General features: G+C 38.3%; 4 protein-coding genes across 5 annotated transcripts; 2 read left to right on the top strand and 2 right to left on the bottom strand.

The window, feature by feature from the left end:
* Positions 1–508: 508 nt before the first annotated feature.
* On the top strand, positions 509–2,360 carry LOC103938785 (protein SLOW WALKER 1). The gene has a single exon (XM_018645359.2). The coding sequence runs from the start codon at positions 509–511 to the stop codon at positions 2,156–2,158; it is 1,650 nt and encodes a 549-aa protein (XP_018500875.2). The 3' UTR covers positions 2,159–2,360.
* A 1,060-nt stretch (positions 2,361–3,420) lies between these two features.
* Positions 3,421–6,757, bottom strand: LOC125478052 (NPL4-like protein 2). The gene is made up of 2 exons (XM_048585770.1): positions 5,575–6,757; positions 3,421–3,958 (listed from the first exon to the last, which is right to left on the bottom strand). Exons 1-2 carry the CDS (start codon positions 6,556–6,558, stop codon positions 3,704–3,706), a joined length of 1,239 nt encoding a protein of 412 aa, XP_048441727.1. The 5' UTR covers positions 6,559–6,757; the 3' UTR covers positions 3,421–3,703.
* Positions 6,758–8,533: 1,776 nt separating this feature from the next.
* Positions 8,534–10,327, bottom strand: LOC125477993 (peroxidase 3-like). Its single transcript, XM_048585571.1, has 4 exons — positions 10,121–10,327; positions 9,669–9,860; positions 9,347–9,512; positions 8,534–8,943 (listed from the first exon to the last, which is right to left on the bottom strand). Exons 1-4 carry the CDS (start codon positions 10,325–10,327, stop codon positions 8,534–8,536), a joined length of 975 nt encoding a protein of 324 aa, XP_048441528.1.
* Positions 10,328–17,927: 7,600 nt separating this feature from the next.
* Positions 17,928–20,478, top strand: LOC125477965 (rho GTPase-activating protein 2-like). Of its 2 annotated transcripts, none has more exons than XM_048585504.1 (4): positions 17,928–18,380; positions 19,060–19,180; positions 19,270–19,617; positions 19,722–19,883. In XM_048585504.1, exons 1-4 carry the CDS (start codon positions 18,067–18,069, stop codon positions 19,746–19,748), a joined length of 810 nt encoding a protein of 269 aa, XP_048441461.1. In that variant the 5' UTR covers positions 17,928–18,066; the 3' UTR covers positions 19,749–19,883. The 2 variants fall into 2 exon arrangements, with proteins under 2 accessions (XP_048441461.1, XP_048441460.1); XM_048585503.1 differs by having other exon boundaries at positions 17,929–18,380; positions 19,729–20,478.
* Positions 20,479–21,065: the final 587 nt, after the last annotated feature.

Genomic DNA, 21,065 nt, shown 5'->3' with positions numbered 1-21,065 from the left:
GATACAAGCGATACTGGGAGCGGGTCGATTACCAGAAGCACTTGAAGTGCATTTTGGAAGAAGCACCAGTTATTTGCTTTTTGCAGGAACTCATTTTTCATCTAAATCGTTAAGTGATGTAATTTGCCTTAAGTTCAATGAATTCTTACTTTTCATCTAGAAGAAAAAAGGAGGGATTTGCTATCCACAACACTCATTTTTATTTTATACATACCTTTTAATTTACGGCATTCAGATCGATTGAATTAAAAAATATCAAAAGATAAAAATTATTAAGAGTATGAAAAACCAAAAACGATACGTGGATAACACATTCCGAAAAAAATATCCGTATACGACAATGCGTTTTAAGTTCCAGAAAATAATTCTCTGATTAAAAATTTAGTAATAAGAGTTAAATTATAGAACGGCGTCGTCTAGCGATCTCCCACCAAAAGCCAAAACCCTAACACCATCAAAACCAAAACCCTGACCGACCCTCAAGAGCACCAAAACCCTAACACCATCAATGGCGCAACACCAAATCTCCAAGACCTTCCCTGTGAAACCCAAGCACAAGCCTAAGCCCCGAACCCCCAAACTAACCTCCGAATCCAAATACTGGTCCTCCTTCAAAACCAAGCAAATCCCTGACCTCATCTCCTCCATCTCCTCCCTCACCTTCTCCCCCACCGCGCCACACTCTTTCGCCGCCGCCCACTCCGCCTCCCTCACCCTTTACAACCCCCTCAAACAATTCTCCCCCACCGCTACCATCTCCGCCTTCCGCGACGTCGTTTCTTCTGCCTCTTTTCGCTGCGATGGCCTCCTCGTCGCCGCCGCCGACCTCTCCGGCCTCGTCCAGGTATTCGATGTCAAAACCCGAAACCCGCTTCGGAAACTTAAATCCCACACGCGCCCAGCTCGATTCGTCAAATTCCCAGCTGCGGACAAGCTCCACTTGGTCTCTGGCGGCGACGACGCGATTGTCAAGTACTGGGATGTCGCCGGGGAGACCCCGATTTGCGACTTGCTCGGCCACAAGGACTACGTGAGGTGCGGCGATTGCTCGCCGGTCAGTACGGATATGTTCGTAACTGGGTCGTATGATCACACAGTGAAGCTTTGGGATGTGAGGGTTAGAGATTCGGGGTCGGTGATGGAGGTGAATCACGGAAAGCCGGTGGAGGACCTGATTTTCTTGCCATCGGGTGGGTTGATTGCGACGGCCGGCGGCGATTCTGTGAAGATTTGGGATTTGATGGCAGGTGGGAAAATGGTATATTCAATGGAGAGCCACAACAAGACAGTAACTTCGATTTGTGTCGCGAAAATTGGGAAGGATAGCGGAGAGGAGGCGCAGCAGTATAGGATTTTGAGTGTGGCATTGGATGGTTACATGAAGGTGTTTGATTATGCGAAAATGAAGGTCACTCACTCAATGCGGTTCCCTGCACCGCTTATGTCCGTAGGGTTTTCGCCCGATTGTATGACGAGGGTGATTGGAACTTCGAATGGGATGATCTATGCTGGGAGGAGGAAGTACAAGGAAGACGCCGGGGGTGGTTCTGATGAGGAGCTAGATAGGCCGCTTTCGAAGTACGAGAAGAGGGAGAAGAGGTTGAAGGCCTTAGGGGATGCTGGGGGTTTGGGACCTGTGATGAAGGAACCACAGATTCAAGTTTTAAGGCCTTCAAATTTTCGGTATTTCCATAGAGGACAAGGGGAGAAGCCGTCTGAGCGGGACTATGTGGTAATGAGGCCAAAGAAAGTGAAATTGGCCGAGCACGACAAGCTATTGAAGAAGTTTAGGCACAAGGATGCTCTGGTGTCTGTCTTGCGCAGCAAGAATCCGGAGAATGTCGTGGCGGTGATGGAGGAATTGGTGGCGAGGAATAAACTGCTGAAGTGTGTGTTGAATTTGGATTCGGAGGAGCTGGAATTGCTGCTGAAGTTCTTGCAGAAGCACTTGACCGTGCCGAGTTACTCGAGGTTGTTGATGGGGTTGACAGAGAAGGTTCTTGAGATGAGGACTGAGGACATTAAAGCTTCCGATGCGTTGAAGGGCCATATTCGAAACCTTAAACGGTCGGTTGAGGAGGAAATTAGGATACAACAGTCGTTGCAAGAGATGCAGGGTATAATTTCTCCTTTGTTGAGAATTACTGGAAGAAGATGAAAACTTCGGTTGTTTTGTTCTTCGATTTTACGAGGCAGCTAGGTTTTTCCGATGTGTTTGCGCTTGAGGTCACTTGTCATGGCAAAGACAGTATCTGCAATTTTGTTTCTTTATAATCTACTGTATGTTGTTTTTCCCATGTTCTTTCTATGATTTAAGCAATCTCAGATTTTCGTGATAGAAAATGTTTGGTTCATGTCAAGTATTCCGAACTTTTTTCTTCCCCTTCGGTCTCAACCTCCCGCCATCTCCACCGCGATCTCAACCTCTTTCGCCTCCCCTCGTGCCCTTGTAGTCTTCATTCACACCAACAACGCCGTCGTCCACTTGTTGGTGTTTCCCTGAGTTTGTTGATGGATTTGTGTTGTGCAGTTGGAGTATAGACTTACGTTTCAAGTGATATGGGACTTGGAGCACAAACCGAATGGAACCCATCAGACCGAACCAAAATAGTTTATACGGTTCGGTTTTCAGTTTTGGTGTGAAGCAAACTGAACCAAAATATGCCCAACCCTATGTCCAAATCGAATTAAGCACAATTTTTAAAGTAGGTTCCTGTTTGTAGCCGTTGGATCAAATTTCAATCGTACGGATCTCCGGACTTGGCGGATTAGCAGGAAGGGATCTGGAGAGGGTCTCTTTCCGGATCCCTTTCCTTAAAAATGTATAAAAAGATTACTCAAAGATATTTCTTTGATAAGTTGTCGCCTCTATTGCAATTTTAGTGCGAATATATCACCATCAATTTTTATTTGAAATTATGCAACTAAACATCACATGTTAAGCAAATTTCAGACTTGTATTTTACACGGTTGGATGTGGATTCGATTCTTAACACTAGTGAACTACACGACATTGGCTAGAAAATGCCGAAATGCCTTTATGAGATTTCCCAACCCTCACAAAGGTGGACTGGCCGAGGTTTCGTCACCAGCATGTCCTATTTTCCAAACAAAAAATTACCTTTTATTTAGGAATATTTTCACCACTTCTTTGAGCTATGGATCACATAGGTTAAACACTGCGTTCACCAAGTTAATAACGTTGACTTTATTTGACTTCGTTGTGGTCGCGAATTTTGGCAAACGTGATTCTAAACTACATTCCTTGCGACTCGTGAAACGAAAACAATGCTATAGACAGAGAGGGCGCACAACGTGTTTTTGCCTCACTCACAAAAGCTGCACGACTCTCATCGGTGCTCAACGCCGACAACCAATATGCACGTCAAGTGATCGACAACCGATAAGCAACTAGCACCATGGTTTGGAAGATCAGTTTATATATCGTAAAATTATAATACATCGACAACGACTCAAGCCTAGTTCTGGCAAGCATAAATATCCAGACCAGAAACTTTTACTGCATAACTTGAACTGCCCGAGAAAAGACGCGTTAAAACTTAAACTACTCAGGTGCTAAGTAACCTTTTCGGGTGGTTCATGGCATTGCGTGGGAGCTAACCACGACAAAGGATCACTGGCTAGCCACAATCATTTGAGATCATAGGAGGTATCAGTTTCCGAAAGAGCATGCAAAGCAGCACTAACAAGTATTGGCCATAGTCTCGATCAGTAACTGGTAGCCTTCTGGTACGGGTGATTGCTTATGGACACACACTGCCAAAGCAGGAACATCATTAGCAACGTCTAGAAACCTGGCGAGTAAGAGCAGCAAATGGAAATCCGAAATTCTCTTCACAAGTGGAAGATTCTTAACACGATCCAGATGAGTTTTCAGAGCCTTCAACGTCACTGGGGTGTTACGATTCTCAATAGGAAAAGATGATGAAAGTGGTCCCTGCATTGTAATACAAGTTCATGTCAGAACAACAGATGTCTTCTTCACAGCAAGAGCAGTAAGTAGGTTAACCTATGCAGCAAAGTGACCGTACAACAACAGTAAACGTCGTATACAGCAAATGCTTCCCAGATAATGATTATAACTCATGCATCCCTACACTCCTGTCATTTTGATACCTTCAACCTAATCAATCCATATACTTGCGGGACAAGTGCCCCGCTAAAGGTATTTCAATTAATTTGGCTGTATATAAATTAGATATTCAACAATACTTGCTAAAGAACCCTAGTACAGCGAATCCTATAGGGTCACTACTATAACCCTTTTCGAGATTACTTTCACAAATTATTAAAGTGCTCATTTGTCCGTAATTTATTTTATCTTAGTTTTTCTTCCCCTCCCGAAATGTGTTTCCACTAATCATTACACTGAGAATAGGTCATCAGTGCTATCACCCACTTGCTGAATCGAAACATTTTTTTGTTCTAGTTCCTTGTCTACCAAAGAGGTAGTTGAAACAACTTCAAGAGAAAATTTGATCAAATGGCAAAAGTATGGCACTGAACGGTTGAGATCCAAAAGACAGCCAAGAGTTTTCGGAGAAGAGAACGTTCACTCAAGATATGTACTCTATAGCACATTTACCCCAAACAAAACACAGGTTCTGGAAAGAAAAATAACATTAAGAACTGCAAAAGTTCGGGAGGTGCGAAAGAGCTCATCTCTGGTAATGGAAATGTTGCGTACACATATACTACATCCAATAATGCTTTACCAATTCAACCAAATCCTATGATCCTAGTGACAAGCTAGAAAGTCACAAAACCCCAGGTCCTTGCAGGCAACCCAAAACCAGAGCAAACTACTGAAATCAACCTGATTCGAGCTGAGAAATGACAAATGCTTATATAAAAAAGAATGAATAAATTAAACAAGAAAAACATTACACTGCTCGAAATTGCAAACACTCAAACTGCAAGCATTAGGAATGAACACTACACCCTCAACTAACCGGTAAACTGGCATAGCTTCAGTGTCAGAGGTAAGTATGGGAATCTAATTCTTGGAAATAAAAATTGGTTCAGCAGACCTAATGCTTGTCTAGCCCCATAATATATACCAATACACCCCAGAACCTTATCAACAGCAAAAAGCACAACATTAACTAGGAAAGTGGAATTTCCAATACAACGGCAACAATATTTCCTCCACATCCAGTCTTAAACATCACAGACAATTCAAAACCAAAGTTAGCGGTTGAATACAACTAGAATAAACAAGCAATCAGGCTACACATTTGCCTTAATTATAACATGATTTTGGCCCCGATTTTCTAATTTCCTACCACATTTTCACGTTCTTTCCATGACTTTGATAATACCTATTCAAAAGATTTCATTGCCTATTTCACAAAAAATACAATATTCTACAGAGTTCAATGCCACACCAGGTTATAGACATGCTTCAACCATCGACCGGGACGTGATTCTTAGAGGGAAACCGAAAAGTAACAATAATCAGCAAGTTAAACAACAATCTAAACAAATATTGCAATTCAAATTGTTCAAGTAAACTAAGATAAAACAAAACAAAACAATTGAATCGTAGCGCACCTGGTGATCGAAGATTTTTACTACCACCAAGAAAAAATCATTGTCCACCTCCTTAGTATCCTTCACTCCAAGGACAACATCCTTCTTCATCTTGGACAATTTGGGATCATCACCCTCTCCAATCTCGGTCTCGAACCACCCTTCCTTAAACAATCTAATACAGATATCACTCATCTGAAAAGCTTCGAAATGCACATCAGCACCACCATCCTCATTCACCTCCAACTTAACCATGGCGGTCACCCACTCCTTCAAGCCGCTCTCTGCGTGGAACTCCGCCGCCTGAAGCACCTCCCTATTCGACAAAGTATAATCCTTTTTGTCCTGGCTCACTGACTGGGTGAAGATATACCCAACCCGTCTCATCCCAAACCCCATTGCTATAGCCTCCACCGCCTTTTCCTCCTCCGGGTCTCTGTAAAACACCAAATTCTCCTCCGTCCCCTGCTGCGGAGGTTCGTAGATGAAATCCACCTCCACCTTCCCCTCCTCCGACACCGTCCCGTACATAAATCCTCCCCGCTTAGCCGCGAAAGCCAGCGTATCATTCACATAATGCTGGAACGCATTAGCGCAATCCCGATCGAACGACACCAGTTCACAGTGCGGGTTCTCTTGGCGCGTGACCTTCATCTGCTTGGCGATCAAATCATCCATAGTCATCTTCCTCCCGAAAGAGCCCGCCGGGTGGAAAGCCGGCCCGGAGACGGTGCGCTCGCCGTCGTAAGCCAAGTAAACAATCGACCCATGTGCGAGATTCAGCGCCGTCAGAGACGTATTGGGATTCGCCATATCGATGAATCGAGCGATTTCTTCCTGGGTTTTGGCCAAAAGGAGATTCTGATTGGTGGAGATGGTCTGGTTCTGGAAAGGGATTCGGAGCTGGGTTTGTATCAAGGATTTGAGTTCGGAGACGGTGGTGCGCTGTGGGTTCTCCACCGTGACTCTTTCGAGCCCGTCTCTGCTGCGAACTCGGAGCATCATCTTTGCGATTCGGCGGCGGATGGGTTGTGGGGTTTTGAGGTTTTTATATGGGGGTTGGTTGAGTAGGCGGTGGCAGGACGGTGGGGATTGGAATCGGAAACGGATTCCTGGAGAGCGTGGGATTTGGGAAAGGGAGAGAAAAGGTGGGGAGTTTACGGATACTTGGGGAAGGGGAAAGAGTTGTGGAAGTGGAAGACTGTCAGAGAAGCGGAGAAGAAGCAGAAGAGTGCTCGCGTAATTGGGCTTTTGATTGCTCCTTTTGTTTTGGGCCCCCGCGTAATCGTGCTTACGCTTTTTCCCGAGTGGATTTGGACTTTGGGTTGCATCCAATAATTACTAGATAAGGTCAACTTCAATCGAAAGATATATGTTTAACTCCAATCCAGATTATAGTCCTACAAGAAAATATTTTTTAATTAATAGTGCCCAACCATATTTATATACTATCTACAGGCTATTTTTCAACCCCTCAATAATTTATTATTTTTAAGTTTGTTCTTTAATTTTATTGATTAATTGAATTAAACTATCATATTTATTTACTATCTCCAACCGAAGAAATATATAACTGATGTTTTCTGAAAGAAGCAAATTACTGGTGCTCATATCAATTCCGTAATTAAATCAAGGGGTTTTTGGATCTAGGTCCAAAAACATAGGTAATTTTTGGGACTGAGTCCAGTTATCCAATTACATATTTTGATATCAATTTTGCCCCTTCAGATAAAAATATTTAAATTATTTAATTTTTTTTTATCATTTATTTAGTTTTTAAATTTTGAATATTTAAATACCCAACTAAAATATTATCTAGTAACTGCCTACTGTTTATGAAGAAAACAAAACCGATATAATCTAGTAACTACCTACCTATTGTATAGGAAGAAAAATGCTTTATACCTACAAAGCAAATATAATCTACCTGCAAAATAAAAATAAACTACCTATTGTATAGGAAGAAAAATGTTAGGAACTTACATGGCGGAACATAGAAATATAAATATGATATAATATACCTCCATTAAAGGAACGAATTTGGAGGGAAGAACACAAAAATATCACCCATGAAAAGAAGAGACAAAAAAGAGGAGGATTGATAGAGGGAATTGTTTGGAAGAAGGAAAAAAGGTGGGATGAAACGAACTAGGGTTGAGGTGATTATATGGCTATAACTAATCCTACAATTAAGGGATTAGTTAAACAACAAATAATCCCATAATTAAGAAATTTTGTGTATTTATAACAATTCGTAAATCTAAGGGGTAAATATGGTACAAACCACAAATAAGTATATGTGGAATCTTAATTATTGGACCTATTTCAATGAAGTGGACTAATTCTACTAATGGCTCACAAAATTGGATCTATATCAAGTTATCCCTTAAATCAAATCTCTAATTAAGTTAAATCTCTAAAATACTTTATAATACTTTTGCCTCGTCTTCTTCCTCATTCTTCTTCTTTTTCTGCAAATCACAACCGACCCACTCTCACTCTCAGATACTCAGATAATCCACCTCGGTCACTTTCCATCGAGTTCCCAAAATAACCTTTTCGATTTTCGTCCCCACAAGTCACAAAATCTCAGTTTCCCAGCATCTCCATTCAAGCAATATATGATGAAGCTCTCAGCCAAAGCGGAGACTGAGAGAGCTCGCATGGTGAACTACGTGTCGTTTCCTACAACTTCCTTATCAAGTTCTTCGTGGTGAAGGACATGTTTTTAAAATTTTTCGTGCCTTTGGCGAAGATCAAGTGTAATGTCTTTTCTCATCGTCATTAGCCTAATTTTAGGCGTGTCAGCGAACTTGGTAATGAATGTCTGTCGATTCTTAATCTGGTTTATGAGTTGTTCAAAGATTAATCACAAGTTGAAAACATTAGGTAACGGAGTACATTGCTTGAGAAACAATGAGTGATTGGTAAAAAGCCCACAGGCTACGTACATTATTCATGGCTACAACCGATAATTTGATTAACTGGAATTCACAGCCCAACATTTCTTCCTGATCTGGCCGGACGTGCCTGTAAGGACCTCAACGGCTCCCATCCTTTTCATTGACTGTGCAAACTCCGTGAAGAACTTGTTACGGTCCTCCAATTCTGTGACGATATTGCTGGCACCCTTGTTTGTTAAAAGGGCTACATCAGATTGGAAGAGACCCTTGTGCTGCTTGACGACGGTGTAGTAGCTGCTGTCAAAGTTTCGAGCGCTCCCGGGATCCATTTCCACGAATGTTGTAGTGTCGTTGAGGCTTCGGCATTTGGTCTTCAGGAATGCAGCATAGGTTGCATCCAAAGAAGGGTCCTGATCACCCTTTCCGGTGAAGTTGTAGAGCCTGTTGCTGAAGGTTGGGCAGCCGCCTACTCCAATTGTGTGTCCACCTACGTAATTGTATGTAAGATTGGTCAGTTATGTATCCCCTTAATTAGGAATTTGCAGTCGTGATCTGTGCAGGACGCCGTGTTTTTAACCTCGCTTCTATTTTTCTTCAACTTTGATCTCATTTATTGACATGGTTGGCTGTTTGTGGGTGTAAAATCACCTTGTCGAGCTTAGTATTTAGGTTTCTAATTTCTAGTCTCGGATTGGTTACTTGGATGATAGGTTTAAAGCCCAAAATCTGATCAATACTAAACGCCTAAAATCGAAACTTAAAACGAACAATATATGTAAATGGAATCAAAGTTGAAGAATATTTAGTAGAAATAAAGTTTTCTCAACGTGTAAGACGTGAGCGTGACGTCCTGCACGGAGAATACCACATTAATTTGCCAGTAAATGTACCTGATAAAACCACAAGGTCATGCACGGTAAGATTCTTGCTGGCAAAACTCTGTTTGAGTTGGGTGAAATTGAACCTAGGTGCCGGAATGTTAATCAAGGCCTCCCTAACTAGAGAAATTGTGCCGTCTCTTCTCCCCGTGAGCACTTCCCACATCGATTTATTGTACTGCAAAAGTTATACATACCACACATACATGAGTGCAATCTTAATACAACAACAAAGTCTTATCCCACTAAGTGAGGTCGGCTGGAGCACAATCTTATTATTGAAAGTATTTTATGACGTAAAACAAATTAGTCCCATTTCTAATCAGTAAATTACTTGGAACGAAACGGAGTCCCTAGCAGCCAAAGCCAAGATGTCAGCACAAGAGACAACTCCTGGACACTTCCGCTCTAGATTTTCTTTGATATCGTCGATGACATCAAAACCTGACAAGGTTAAGTTTGGAACTGCTGCCTTCTCAGCCGTGTTGTTTGCTGTTGAATTCAACAAAATTGAGCCATCACAACCCTGCAGGAGATTCCATGCATTTGGTCAAGCAAGTTAGACGACTAGCGGCATAAAATTGTTACTCATTTCAAATTATAAGCTTCAGTTCAGAAACATTTTGGGTGGTGGCTGCATGTATCTAAGCAAGCACACATGCATGCATATATATGAGGTCATGAACATGTACAGTACAATTATTTTCTTACAAACGATATTACTGCTCTAAGTACGTTTTTAAGGATAGCTCATCACATACAAGCATGCATATATGAATAGCTTACCCTGACAAAACAGTCGTGGAAATGCATTCTCAATAGCTTTGCAGGCAATCTGGGATTACTAGAGACATGGTTCCAGGTGACATCTCTGACAATATTCTCGGCCGAAGGACAGGTCTTTTCGTAGAAACACTTCCTCAGCTGGCCTCCTTCGCAGGCCACGAGAATGCCGGAAACTACACAGATGAGTAAGAGAATATTAACCTTCATCTCGTAAACTTCTAAGGTTTCCAATCGATAATGCATTGTACAAAACCATACTGTTCCTTTTATGGGCGACTTTCTGTCTGACTCCAAGTGAGATGCATTTAACTAAATATTTGATGTCATTTAAAAAAACAACTACACTTATTCTAAAAAATATGTGGTTGACTCAATAATTACCATATTTTTATTCGTTCTGAATCTGCATTATTAGTTATGTGTTTAATCAAGTTAATTAACTGCATTTTGGCTTAGTAACGAAATGCTAATGCGTGTTTACTTCCCTTCGCAAATAAAAATAATGAGGATTGAGTTCTGCCAAAATACAAAACACAAAGGCTAAACTCAGTTTCTTTATTGATCACAAGAGCTTGAAGTAACTATTTGATCAGAAAGATCTTAATCTGAGACAACGGAGATGGATGGAGCTAATTAGGGGTGCAACTTGGGTTGGGCCAATCCGAAACCGCCCATGTCCAACTCGACTTTAAACCCGAACAAGCGGGTTTTTTTTTAGTTATAACCCATCCGAACCCAACCCAATTTCTACCCGTTCATTGATTGGGTTGAGTTGGGTTGATCATTTGCCCGTTCATCCCCAACCCAACCTAATCCGACTAACCAAACCCAATCTAACCAGATTGTAACCCATATCAATTAATGCTCATACTACATCCCAAGTGTGCCAAGTCCAAAAACCAACACCCTTTCTATTTTTTTTTTTAATAAATTACCCTTTTATAGTTACTTAAACTTTTAGGGAATAAGAGACTTTGATTAGTCAGCCCATATTTGTAGTCTCTAAATCCTAAAGCTTTATAGTAGATTGATTTATGAAATTAGAGTAAGCTAGCTTTGATGCAACTTAGTTTAATTTTTTTTTTTTAGGAATTCTTGGGAACTAAGTTGTTACAAGATAAAACTTGAAAAAGTTGGGCAACCCAAACCCAACCCAAATAAACCCTAACCCAATTAAACCCGAGCCCAAATGAACCCGAATAAAACCGAACCCGAACCCAAGCCCGAATTGTAAAAGTTGGGTCAGGATTGTGTTGATCTTCCAACCAGCTCAACCCGCTCGAGTTGCACCCCAAGAGCTAATCAATGAGTACAACTATATGATCGAGTATCATCCTATCGTGCTAATGTGGTAGCTATTTCTCTTAGTCGTAAGTATTATGGTCAACTTTCCTCTCTTCTTGAAGTTCATCCATCTAAGCTTGTTGAGCTTGACTTTTTAAGGTCTAATGCAAGATTAACCTAGGATAATTAATGACTACGCAGTTTTAAAGCCGTGAAAGTCGCGTGTTATACATATATATACACTAGTTTAATCTGGTCGGTCATCATCTGCAAGAAACCAGCCGGAAGAATAGTACTCGAATGTGGTATCCCTTATATTTTGTGCCGAAAACTATTGTTTTCTTTGCTTTTAATTTTTTAAATTATCTGCATAATATTTCATAAGACGAAAATCATGCATGATTTAGCGGAAACATGATTAATATAACTGAAAATTTGATATTACCCCTTGAAACTATATTTTCCTCTACTAAAACTCATCTCTTTTTGTTTTCTTGAATAAAACTCATTGACTAGCCTCCAATTAAACAAATTCTTTAATTAAGTTTGACTTTTCAAATTGTGTATTTTTCAAATGCCTAAACTACCCCTATTAATAATTGGATGGGGTTTTTGGATAAGTTACTTGTTATATCCATTTAATTAATTTTATATATTTTACAAAATAATTCATGCCATTCGTTGTATATTCAATGTATTAACTTTCAAATTGTTATAAAGTGCCAATTGAAAAATAATAATACTAATTTCATAATTTTGTGCATTACATATATAAGTTAATTTACCTACCAACACAACAATAAACCTAAAACAGCTTCGGCTAATATTCCAATCCCTAATACACAAAACAAAAGCTATATGTTCCGCACAATTCTTACCTACAAAATAGTCTAATTTACCTATTACATCAAACCAAAATTTAAAGGGTCTAGTTTACTTTCAAAATGGTCTAATTTACCTACATGATTTATGTGCATTAGATTAAAAGTTTATTTAATTGCCTACAAGCACAAACCCACAACATTTGAAAATTATCTAATATCACTAATTTTTTTTTTTGGAATACGTAAATTAATTTAAATGTAGGTAAATTAGTATAATATTAATAAGTAGGTAAATTAGTATAATATTAATAAGTAGGTAAATTAATATAATATTAATAAGTAGGTAAATTAGTATAAATTAATAAGTAGGTAAATTAGTATAATATTAATAAGTAGGTAAATTAGTATAATATTAATAAGTAGGTAAATTAGTATAATATTAATAAGTAGGTAAATTAGTATAATATTAATAAGTAGGTAAATTAGTATAATATTAATAAGTAGGTAAATTAGTATAATATTTGTATGTAGGTAATTACATGATTCAAAATGCAGGTTTATTAGTATAATATTTTATAAGTAGGTAAATTAATTTGTATGTAGGTAATTACATAATTCAAACAATATTATTTTTTCCGTACAAGATTGTCTTTCTCTTTTAAATTTGGTAAATTAATTTATATATGTTGCTAATATTTATGATACAAGAAAGGTAAAATATCCATATGGATTTAATTGCTCATCATAATTAGGATGAGTAATAACATTTATTGACCAAATTAGGATTCTATGGCATAAGTTGTAATTGTATTGTAATAGTTGGTCATATATTTGTCTACATGGTAGGCTATTTGAAATTTGGGTTTTATTTTAATGTTTAAATTTAGATGGGTTTTTATTTGGAAAATAGGAGTTTCAAGGGTCTATATCTAAAGAACCCTTAATATAAAGGATTATAAGGTTAACTCTGTTAGCAATGGAAAAAGGATAGTTGACTTATACATTGTGGACAAAAAACATGAATCGTGAGTAGTTGTAAAAGCTTGACAATTCTCCAAAACATGATTAAGAAATATTATTCCCGATTAACAAACATTTATCTCACCAATAATTTGGAACCAAACTCAGGAAGATTGCTAATAGCATGATTAGAAGAAGTATATTTTTTGTTTGAATTAGTCTACTGTTCAGAGATTTCTTTGACTTGTGCGCTCAAACTACTATTCTATTAGCTATAGACGGTGGTGGTCAATGGCATTGCCTGTCATGAACTGTGGCACAACTTGGTCAACTAGAGAATAACCTACGTGAAATAGAGCTTATACTTTTGTTTTTGTGAACTCTTCTTAAGAACGAATATTGGATCATTATAGTTTATGGATTTATGACTGTGAGACTTTCGATCAATGTTGTTTTGTTGATTGTTATTTTGACATGTGTGGTACTCTTTTTCTTTTACCCAGATTTTGTTCATGTGGTTTTCCTTGAGTAAAGCTTTGACGAGGCTACTCTTTTACAAGTTACTTGATATACAATGTACCTTTTTTGGTAATGAAATTTCCATTTACCCTAAGAAAAGTTAAAGGGCTAATGAATTTTTTGAAGGGAACTGATTTCCCATTATAATTGTCTCCTCTTACGCACCCCTCTCTATTTCTAGGCCTTAATTGAATAAATCAAGTGAATGAACGTACATACATGAACATAGGTGTGCAAAAGTGGAAAATGCCCATGAGTTTGTGAAATTATTTCCTGTTTTCAAAGTGTTTTATTTTTCAATTCAAATTTCAAAAAATTTTAAAATTTCCAAACTAAAAAGTAGAAGAACACCAAAAAGAAAACTTTTATGTAGAAAATATAATTGTCATGCGAGATTTTTCAGTGTGTCGAAAGTCTAGCACACAAAATGTAATAATGCAATTGAATGGAAGCTGGAAAAAAAATTCAACCAATTGTATTTTAACACTTAATATATTAAACTTTATTCTCAGCACATTGAAAAATTTCTGTCGTCGCAACCATTTTAACTTATACTCTCTGGGCATTACTAAATAAACTAAAATTACAACAATGGAGCTCTCAAATCAAATGTTCAAGAAACCAAGACCTTCATTGGGCCCCAAGTGTCCTACACAAATAAATTCCAAACATTTTTTTGGAAAGGTAATAATTAATATAATATAATTGGGAAAGTAGAAGACAAAACAAAAAGCCCAATCCATTTTCTTCACGCGAATGGCCTAAAAAGCCCCTCCACTTTGGACAAATCAAACCTGTCGTTACTTGCGGGCCCGCCACTTTCTCAACGGTCCGATCTACCACAAATTCGAATTGTTTTCTTTCCCAAATCCAACCCCATGATTTTTTCTGTTAAATGACATTTTGACTTCAACCTTTGGTCATAATTACTATCGAAGTATCGTTGACCTCAATTTAGCGGCTAAATGAACTAGAAGAGTGGAGTACAAGGTTTTTTTAAAATTAAAAATTGAAGGTTTTGGGTTCGGAACTTGTTGTTGGTGTGGAAATCAAACTTATGGTTAAGGAGATGCTGAAATGCCTTTATGAATCTTCCTGGCCCTCGAAAGGATAAATAACCGTAGCTTGATACCAATTGTCCCATTTTTTTAAAAATAAAAAATAAAAAATTAGCGGCTAAATGTAAGTTGGATAATTTCTAAAACATTATGAAGTATTGTTTAAATTAATGAGTAAATTTAAGGAAGAGGATCCTTTCTGGATCCACTTTGTGGGGATCATAGGGATCCCCACATTCCTAGCCGTTCATCGTATATCATGTAGCCAGTTTTCGTCATATATTATTTATGTTTAATTTTAAATAAAAAAGTCAAATGAGTTCTGATTGCATAATGCACAATGAATGGTTAAGATATGAGGGTTCTTAGAATCCCTACAATTTGAATCCGAATGAGATCCAAATTCTAAATTTAAACCACTTGAAAAACAATTTATATTATACATTGACGTATGATAAAATGTCTTTTCCATTTTATTTGAGATCCTACGATCAATTACTTTTATCCAACTATAGAATATTTTTGCCTATTCAAAACCAAATTGAAAGTCGATATAACAAATTGATATAACAGATCTAAAAGTAGAGGGTATTGCTAATTTATCCTATTATCTCCTTTTTTTTGGGTCGGATACTCAAGTATCTTCAATAGAGAAATGCAAAAACGGTATTTACATTATATTTTACACTTTTAGGAGACGTAGATGAGAGTTCTACTCCAATGAGAGAAATATAAATTTAATATCTTATTTAATTTTCTCTCTTTTGATGACGGGACCCATCACTGATAGATATAAAACAAGAGAAGTGTTATTGGCTCTCTAAAAATCTCATTCTACACTCTTCACAAGTGTATTTTTCTTTCCAAATATAGAAAGTTTGAAGTATAGAATGAGATTTTTAGAGTGCCAATAACAATTTCCTAAAACAAAAGTATACTGTATATTTAAGTTTTTATTTACATTTTTCGCCCAAGATGTATAATTTACATCTCTTTATTGGAGAGTTTTCCGACCAACCAAAAAATACAAGACACACATTTAAAGGCTGTTTTCTCCTATTCTCAATGCTTCATTGTAAATTGTGATGTAAACAAGTGATATCAAGTTGTTAACCATTGACTTCAATTAATTCAGTCAAGATTTGTGCTTCCACAAAAACCAAAAGCTAGTGGCACCAGTGTTATTACTATCAATTAGGAGGTCAAAGTCACCAAACGCTGCAGATGAAGTGAAAATTTGAAACGAGTGGCCCCTTGAACTCTGAAAACAAGTTGGAACTTCAAAAACCCTCTCACCGTCTCTTCAAAGTAATTCAAAGCTACCCTCACACTCTCACATGCGACTGAGATTTAGGTCATCTCTAATCCAAGGGTTCAGAGAATCTGAAGGTTAAAAATAGCCTGAAAATCGTCTCTAACTGAGGGTCGGGACAAAGGGCTCGTGAACCCCACAAAACAAAAAAGAACTAAAGGACCAACCGGCTGCCCAACCTAGCTAGCCAGCCAGCCCTGGGGTGGGCCGAAGTTTGAATGCAACGGCTAGTTGCTAACGTTAACTAGCCGTTATATTTGAATTTTTTTTTTTTACAATTTTTTTTAATTTTTTTTAATTCTATTTTTTTCTCCTATAACTTCCTAAGACAATCTCTAACCCCTGGGCTAAAAGCCAAATTTTTTAGCCCGGAAAATTTAGCTTTTAGCTTAGAAACAACTTTTCTACTCCAACCCTTCTGGCCTAAAATTTTAGCCCATAATTATTAAAGAATGAACTTAGGCTAATTTTTTTCTTAAATTAATTTTTTTAATTCTATTTTTTTCCCTATAACTTCCTAAGACAATCTCTAACCCCTAGGCTAAAAGCCAAATTTTTTAGCCCGGAAAATTTAACTTTTAGCTTAGAAACAACTTTTCTACTTCAACCCTTCTGGCCTAAAATTTTAGCCCATAATTATTAAAGAATAAACTTAGGCTAATTTTTTTCTTAAATTAATTTTTTTAAAATAAATATGTAGACTATCGTAAATTAATTTTATGAACATTTTAATCTAAAATATATTTAAATTTTGATAAATATTGAAAAATCACTAAATTTTCCACAAAGCAAGCTTTCAACTTTCACCAACCATTCAACACCAAATTTTTAACTTTCACCAACCGTTGCTTCCTTTTGCTTATCTCTCCCTAGGGGCCTTGCAAAAGAAGGAGATGGATTTAAATTTCTCTTTGCTTCATTTTTTAATTATTTTAGCTGTTGGATTTAAATTTGGGCCGTTAGATCTTTTATTTTACTGTTCGATTTGATTATATTCGATCTCAGCCGTTGGATTCAATAATATATAAATATAAAAACAAAAAAAGAAAAAATAAATTTGAATCTAGGCCATTGGATTAACCAATGGCCTGATGATCACGACTGTTGGATGGAAGGAGTCATTGGGGCTTATGCGAAACGTGGTCGACAAGCCCACGTGGGTGGGTCCCTGACGGTTGGAAGCCTCGTGCGTTAGGCGTCATTGTGGGTTGCGTTTGGCGCCCAAATGCTGAAAAGCAATCCCTTCCGTGGGGCCCACATCGACTTTTGGGCTAAATTTTGGACGGAATCTAGCCTCAATTCCCCATTTAGCATTTAGCCCAAAGTTTTCCCTTGGGTTGAATTGAGTTTTGGGGGGGGGGGGGGGGGGGAAATTTAGCCCGTAGCCCAGGGGTGGAGGTGGCCTAAGTCATTAAACAACATTAAGTAACATGAAACAACATGAAACAATATTAAATAACATTAAACAACATAAAAATTACACAACATAAAAAAATATATTTAACAACATGAAACTTAAGTTGTTGTAGTTTTTAAAAAAAAATCTCATTTTTTCCTATAAATTTAAATTGTTGTAGTATTTAAATTTAAGTTGTAGTTTTTAAATATAAGTTGTAATTTTTAAATTTAAGTTACTGTAGTTTTTAAATTTAAATAATAAATTATGTTTGACCTATGATCATTTGATCCTCGGTTGGAGATAATTTTTTGTCACAGGACTATATTTGGCCCTATAATCATTTAGCCTTCGATTGAAGATAGTGAAAAATATAATCCTACGTTATTTATTAAAATATTAATTTATTGAAGTACTCAAAGCTAAAACGAAGCCTTTGGGTATTCTTTGTTGGAGATGGCCTTATACTATCTTTGGCCCTCCAGGCCTTGTACTCTCTCTCTCTCTCTCTCTCACCCAACAGCAATAGTCTTGGCATTTCAGTGACCCCCAAAAATTTTTACAGAGAGAGAGGGAGATGACAGGGGCTTGTGATGCTGACGAGGGCCGACGGTTGCGGAGGCGGAGGTGGCGGAAATGGGGAAGGAGATAAAGGAGCGAACAAGAGCTCAGAGGAAGAGCAGAACCAGGTCTCTCTGGTAGCCCTTCTGTTAGTTGCTGTGAGATCCATGGTGGCCTGCCATGTCGAAAGAGGCGAAGAAGTCATCTCCGCCGTCCACAACATGGATATCGGGTGGCCCACGAAGGTCCAGCACCTTACCCATGTCACATTTGATCGATTCAATGGGTTTCTGGGCCTTCCGGTGGAGTTCGAGGTTGAGAATCCAGGCGGAGTTCCCAGTGCCAGGTGAGTAAAGTTCTTGTTTTTTGTTTTTTGGGTAGTCCTAGATTTGTGAATTCCGACATGGGTGTTGCTTAGAATGTTCGAATTATTGTTCTCCATGCTGTTCTTCAAATCTTAGAAAGTTAAAAGCAAGGTGCTTCGTGAGTGTGGATGAATGATTAGAGTAAACTGCATTTGAGTTTTGAGCTCGTTAGCTCTCATTGTCTTTTGACAAGGCGACGTTCTAAACTACTCTAATTTACGGGGAGATAGATTCCAACTCGGGTGCGAGGGGCAGCTGCATTTCCTTGGCCAATTGGCTTAACCCACGTAGGTCGCAATTCCATGAGCTCCTTATGCTTCTGATGTGGGGTTTTGAGGCCGGGGAAGATGCTTGGTTTCGAAGAAATTGTAGTGTTAGACAAGGGTTTAAACTTAATCGAACTATTTTATCACATTGAGTGTGTTCTTTCTTTGATATTTTTGGGTTATTGCAATTTTGCTTCCCGCGATTCTTACAAGGACTAGATGGGATTATAATCGTATTCAGGTATCCTATTTTTCAAGGTGTCTAAAAGTTCTAATGTTAGGCTATACGGGGAGTTAGATGTTCCGGTTGAGGTAACAAAAGGAAGAAGTCCATACTAATTCATCTCCCTGTGCTTGATGCATGGTCTAACTTGTAAATCGTCTAATTTTACAGTGCAAGTGCGTTTGGCGTCTCAGCGGAGTCAATGCAGCTGTCTTTTGATTCAAAAGGGAATAGTGTCCCTACTATTCTCTTGCTAATGCAGGAGAGATTATACTCACAAGAAGGATTGAAGGTAAGAAAATTTTTGTGCATTTGTGAATTTCCGCATTTTGGTTCTTTTATCCTTATCAGTCTTCTTACTAGTCCCTTTGGAAGTTTCAGGCAGAAGGAATATTTCGTATAAACCCCGAGAACAGCCACGAGGAGCTTGTGAGAAGCCAATTAAACAGGGGCATTGTGCCTGATGACATTAATGTCCATTGTTTGGCAGGCCTAATCAAAGCCTGGTTTAGAGAACTTCCTTCGGGAATACTAGATGGACTGTCTCCGGAAGAAGTTCTTCAGTGCAACACAGAAGAGGAATCCGTTAAGCTTGTGAAGCAATTAAAGCCAACTGAGGCCGCACTGCTCAACTGGGCAGTCAATCTTATGGTTGATGTTGTTGAAGAAGAATTGAACAAAATGAATGCACGAAATATTGCTATGGTTTTCTCTCCAAACATGACTCAGGTAATTTAGAACATCAGAAAAGATGTTCTTTTTTCTAGTAGTGCTCAACGATTAAGATTGACCGGTTAACCCCTCTTTCAAACCGACGAAGACTCTGATGATAGTCAACAGGAAATGGATACTGTATCTGAATTAGAAGGCCCAACATCAGACTATGAAGAAAGCGCACACTCCATCCGCAGCAGTGAAGATGAAGATGAAGTCCGAGTGTTTGTTAAGACACTTAGGGGAGAACAAAACTGCCGGAAACAGCTTGGTGCCGGCAGATCAACCAACAGGCGAGTTGCACGGGGAATATCTGAGCCCTCAAACTTGCTTGAGCTTCAACATGGACTCTGGCACATCATTTTGTGATAGCAAAAATGGGAACTCTGCCTTCAGTACTATGAGTGACGGGGAAGTGCCATCTGGGAATGTATGGGAGCTGAGGAAACTAATGTTCATATGGAGATCCCTTCGTCAGCATCAAGTTCAAACACGAATAAAATAGAGATAGTGGACAGATAAGCGGGGGCTGATTCACTAGTGCTTCATTTTAGCATACTTTCCCTAGAGATTTAATTTGCTTTCCACAGTCAAGTTTCTTCTGTATATATAATGGTTTGTGAGATGATTTAGTTGAACCAAGCTTGGGAAAGCTTGCTTGTGGTTTGAATTGTGACTTGTTTAGCAAGTTAGGGTTCAGCTTTGAGCTGAACTTATGCTGGATTTGTAGTAGAACTAGGACCGTAACGGTTAGGAACTCTAACCTTTGCATTTCTTTAGAAAGATTTGTGGCCAGAAGTCGAGTCTCTCTGTCATGTTGTGGATAGTTTGTGGAAGTCTGTTGTTGAATGCCTGAAATTCCGCTTGTTATCATAATATGCTAAGTGAAACCTTTTCGTGCGTTTGAAATTTAACACATTTTATGCAAAATTCTATCATACAACAATGTATGGCGTACATCACTTGTTTATCCTTTATATTCGACTGGTTCACCTAATTATCGCTATATCTGCAATGTATATCCCGCATTGCGGTATGCGTCATAAACGGATGTCCAGAAAGAAAATTAAACAAATATATGGATTTAGCTTTTTCTTTTGAACATGTGATTTGTTGAACAACTACTGTATCTACCACTAGACCTCTAAACATATATTGTACTTTGAAGAAAGTGGAAAGCAATCTCATCAGAAAACCACTGCTTTTTCAGTTGCATATGTCCATCAGAATCCAGTGCGCATTTTCGACAGTGTGTCAACTAAAGACAACTCTGATTGGAGTTTTGAACGTTATGTGTGCGAAACTTCCATTAACTTTCTCATTTTTTAAAATATGCACGCGTGTTAGCATCTATTTCGGACAATCCCCAAGTTTTATAAATTATAAAGAAAATATGAACAAACAAAATATGTTACCCAAATAGAAATAGAGATGAATGGACACTAAAATTAAAATAAGGGCGA

Source organism: the organism of the source record quoted next, unplaced genomic scaffold (genome assembly GCF_019419815.1).
Source record: "Pyrus x bretschneideri cultivar Hongxiangsu unplaced genomic scaffold, Pyrus_bretschneideri_v1 Contig23, whole genome shotgun sequence".
NCBI lineage: Eukaryota > Viridiplantae > Streptophyta > Magnoliopsida > Rosales > Rosaceae > Pyrus > Pyrus x bretschneideri.
Note: the sequence above shows the minus strand (reverse complement) of the source record. Positions and strands in the feature narration are given on the sequence as shown.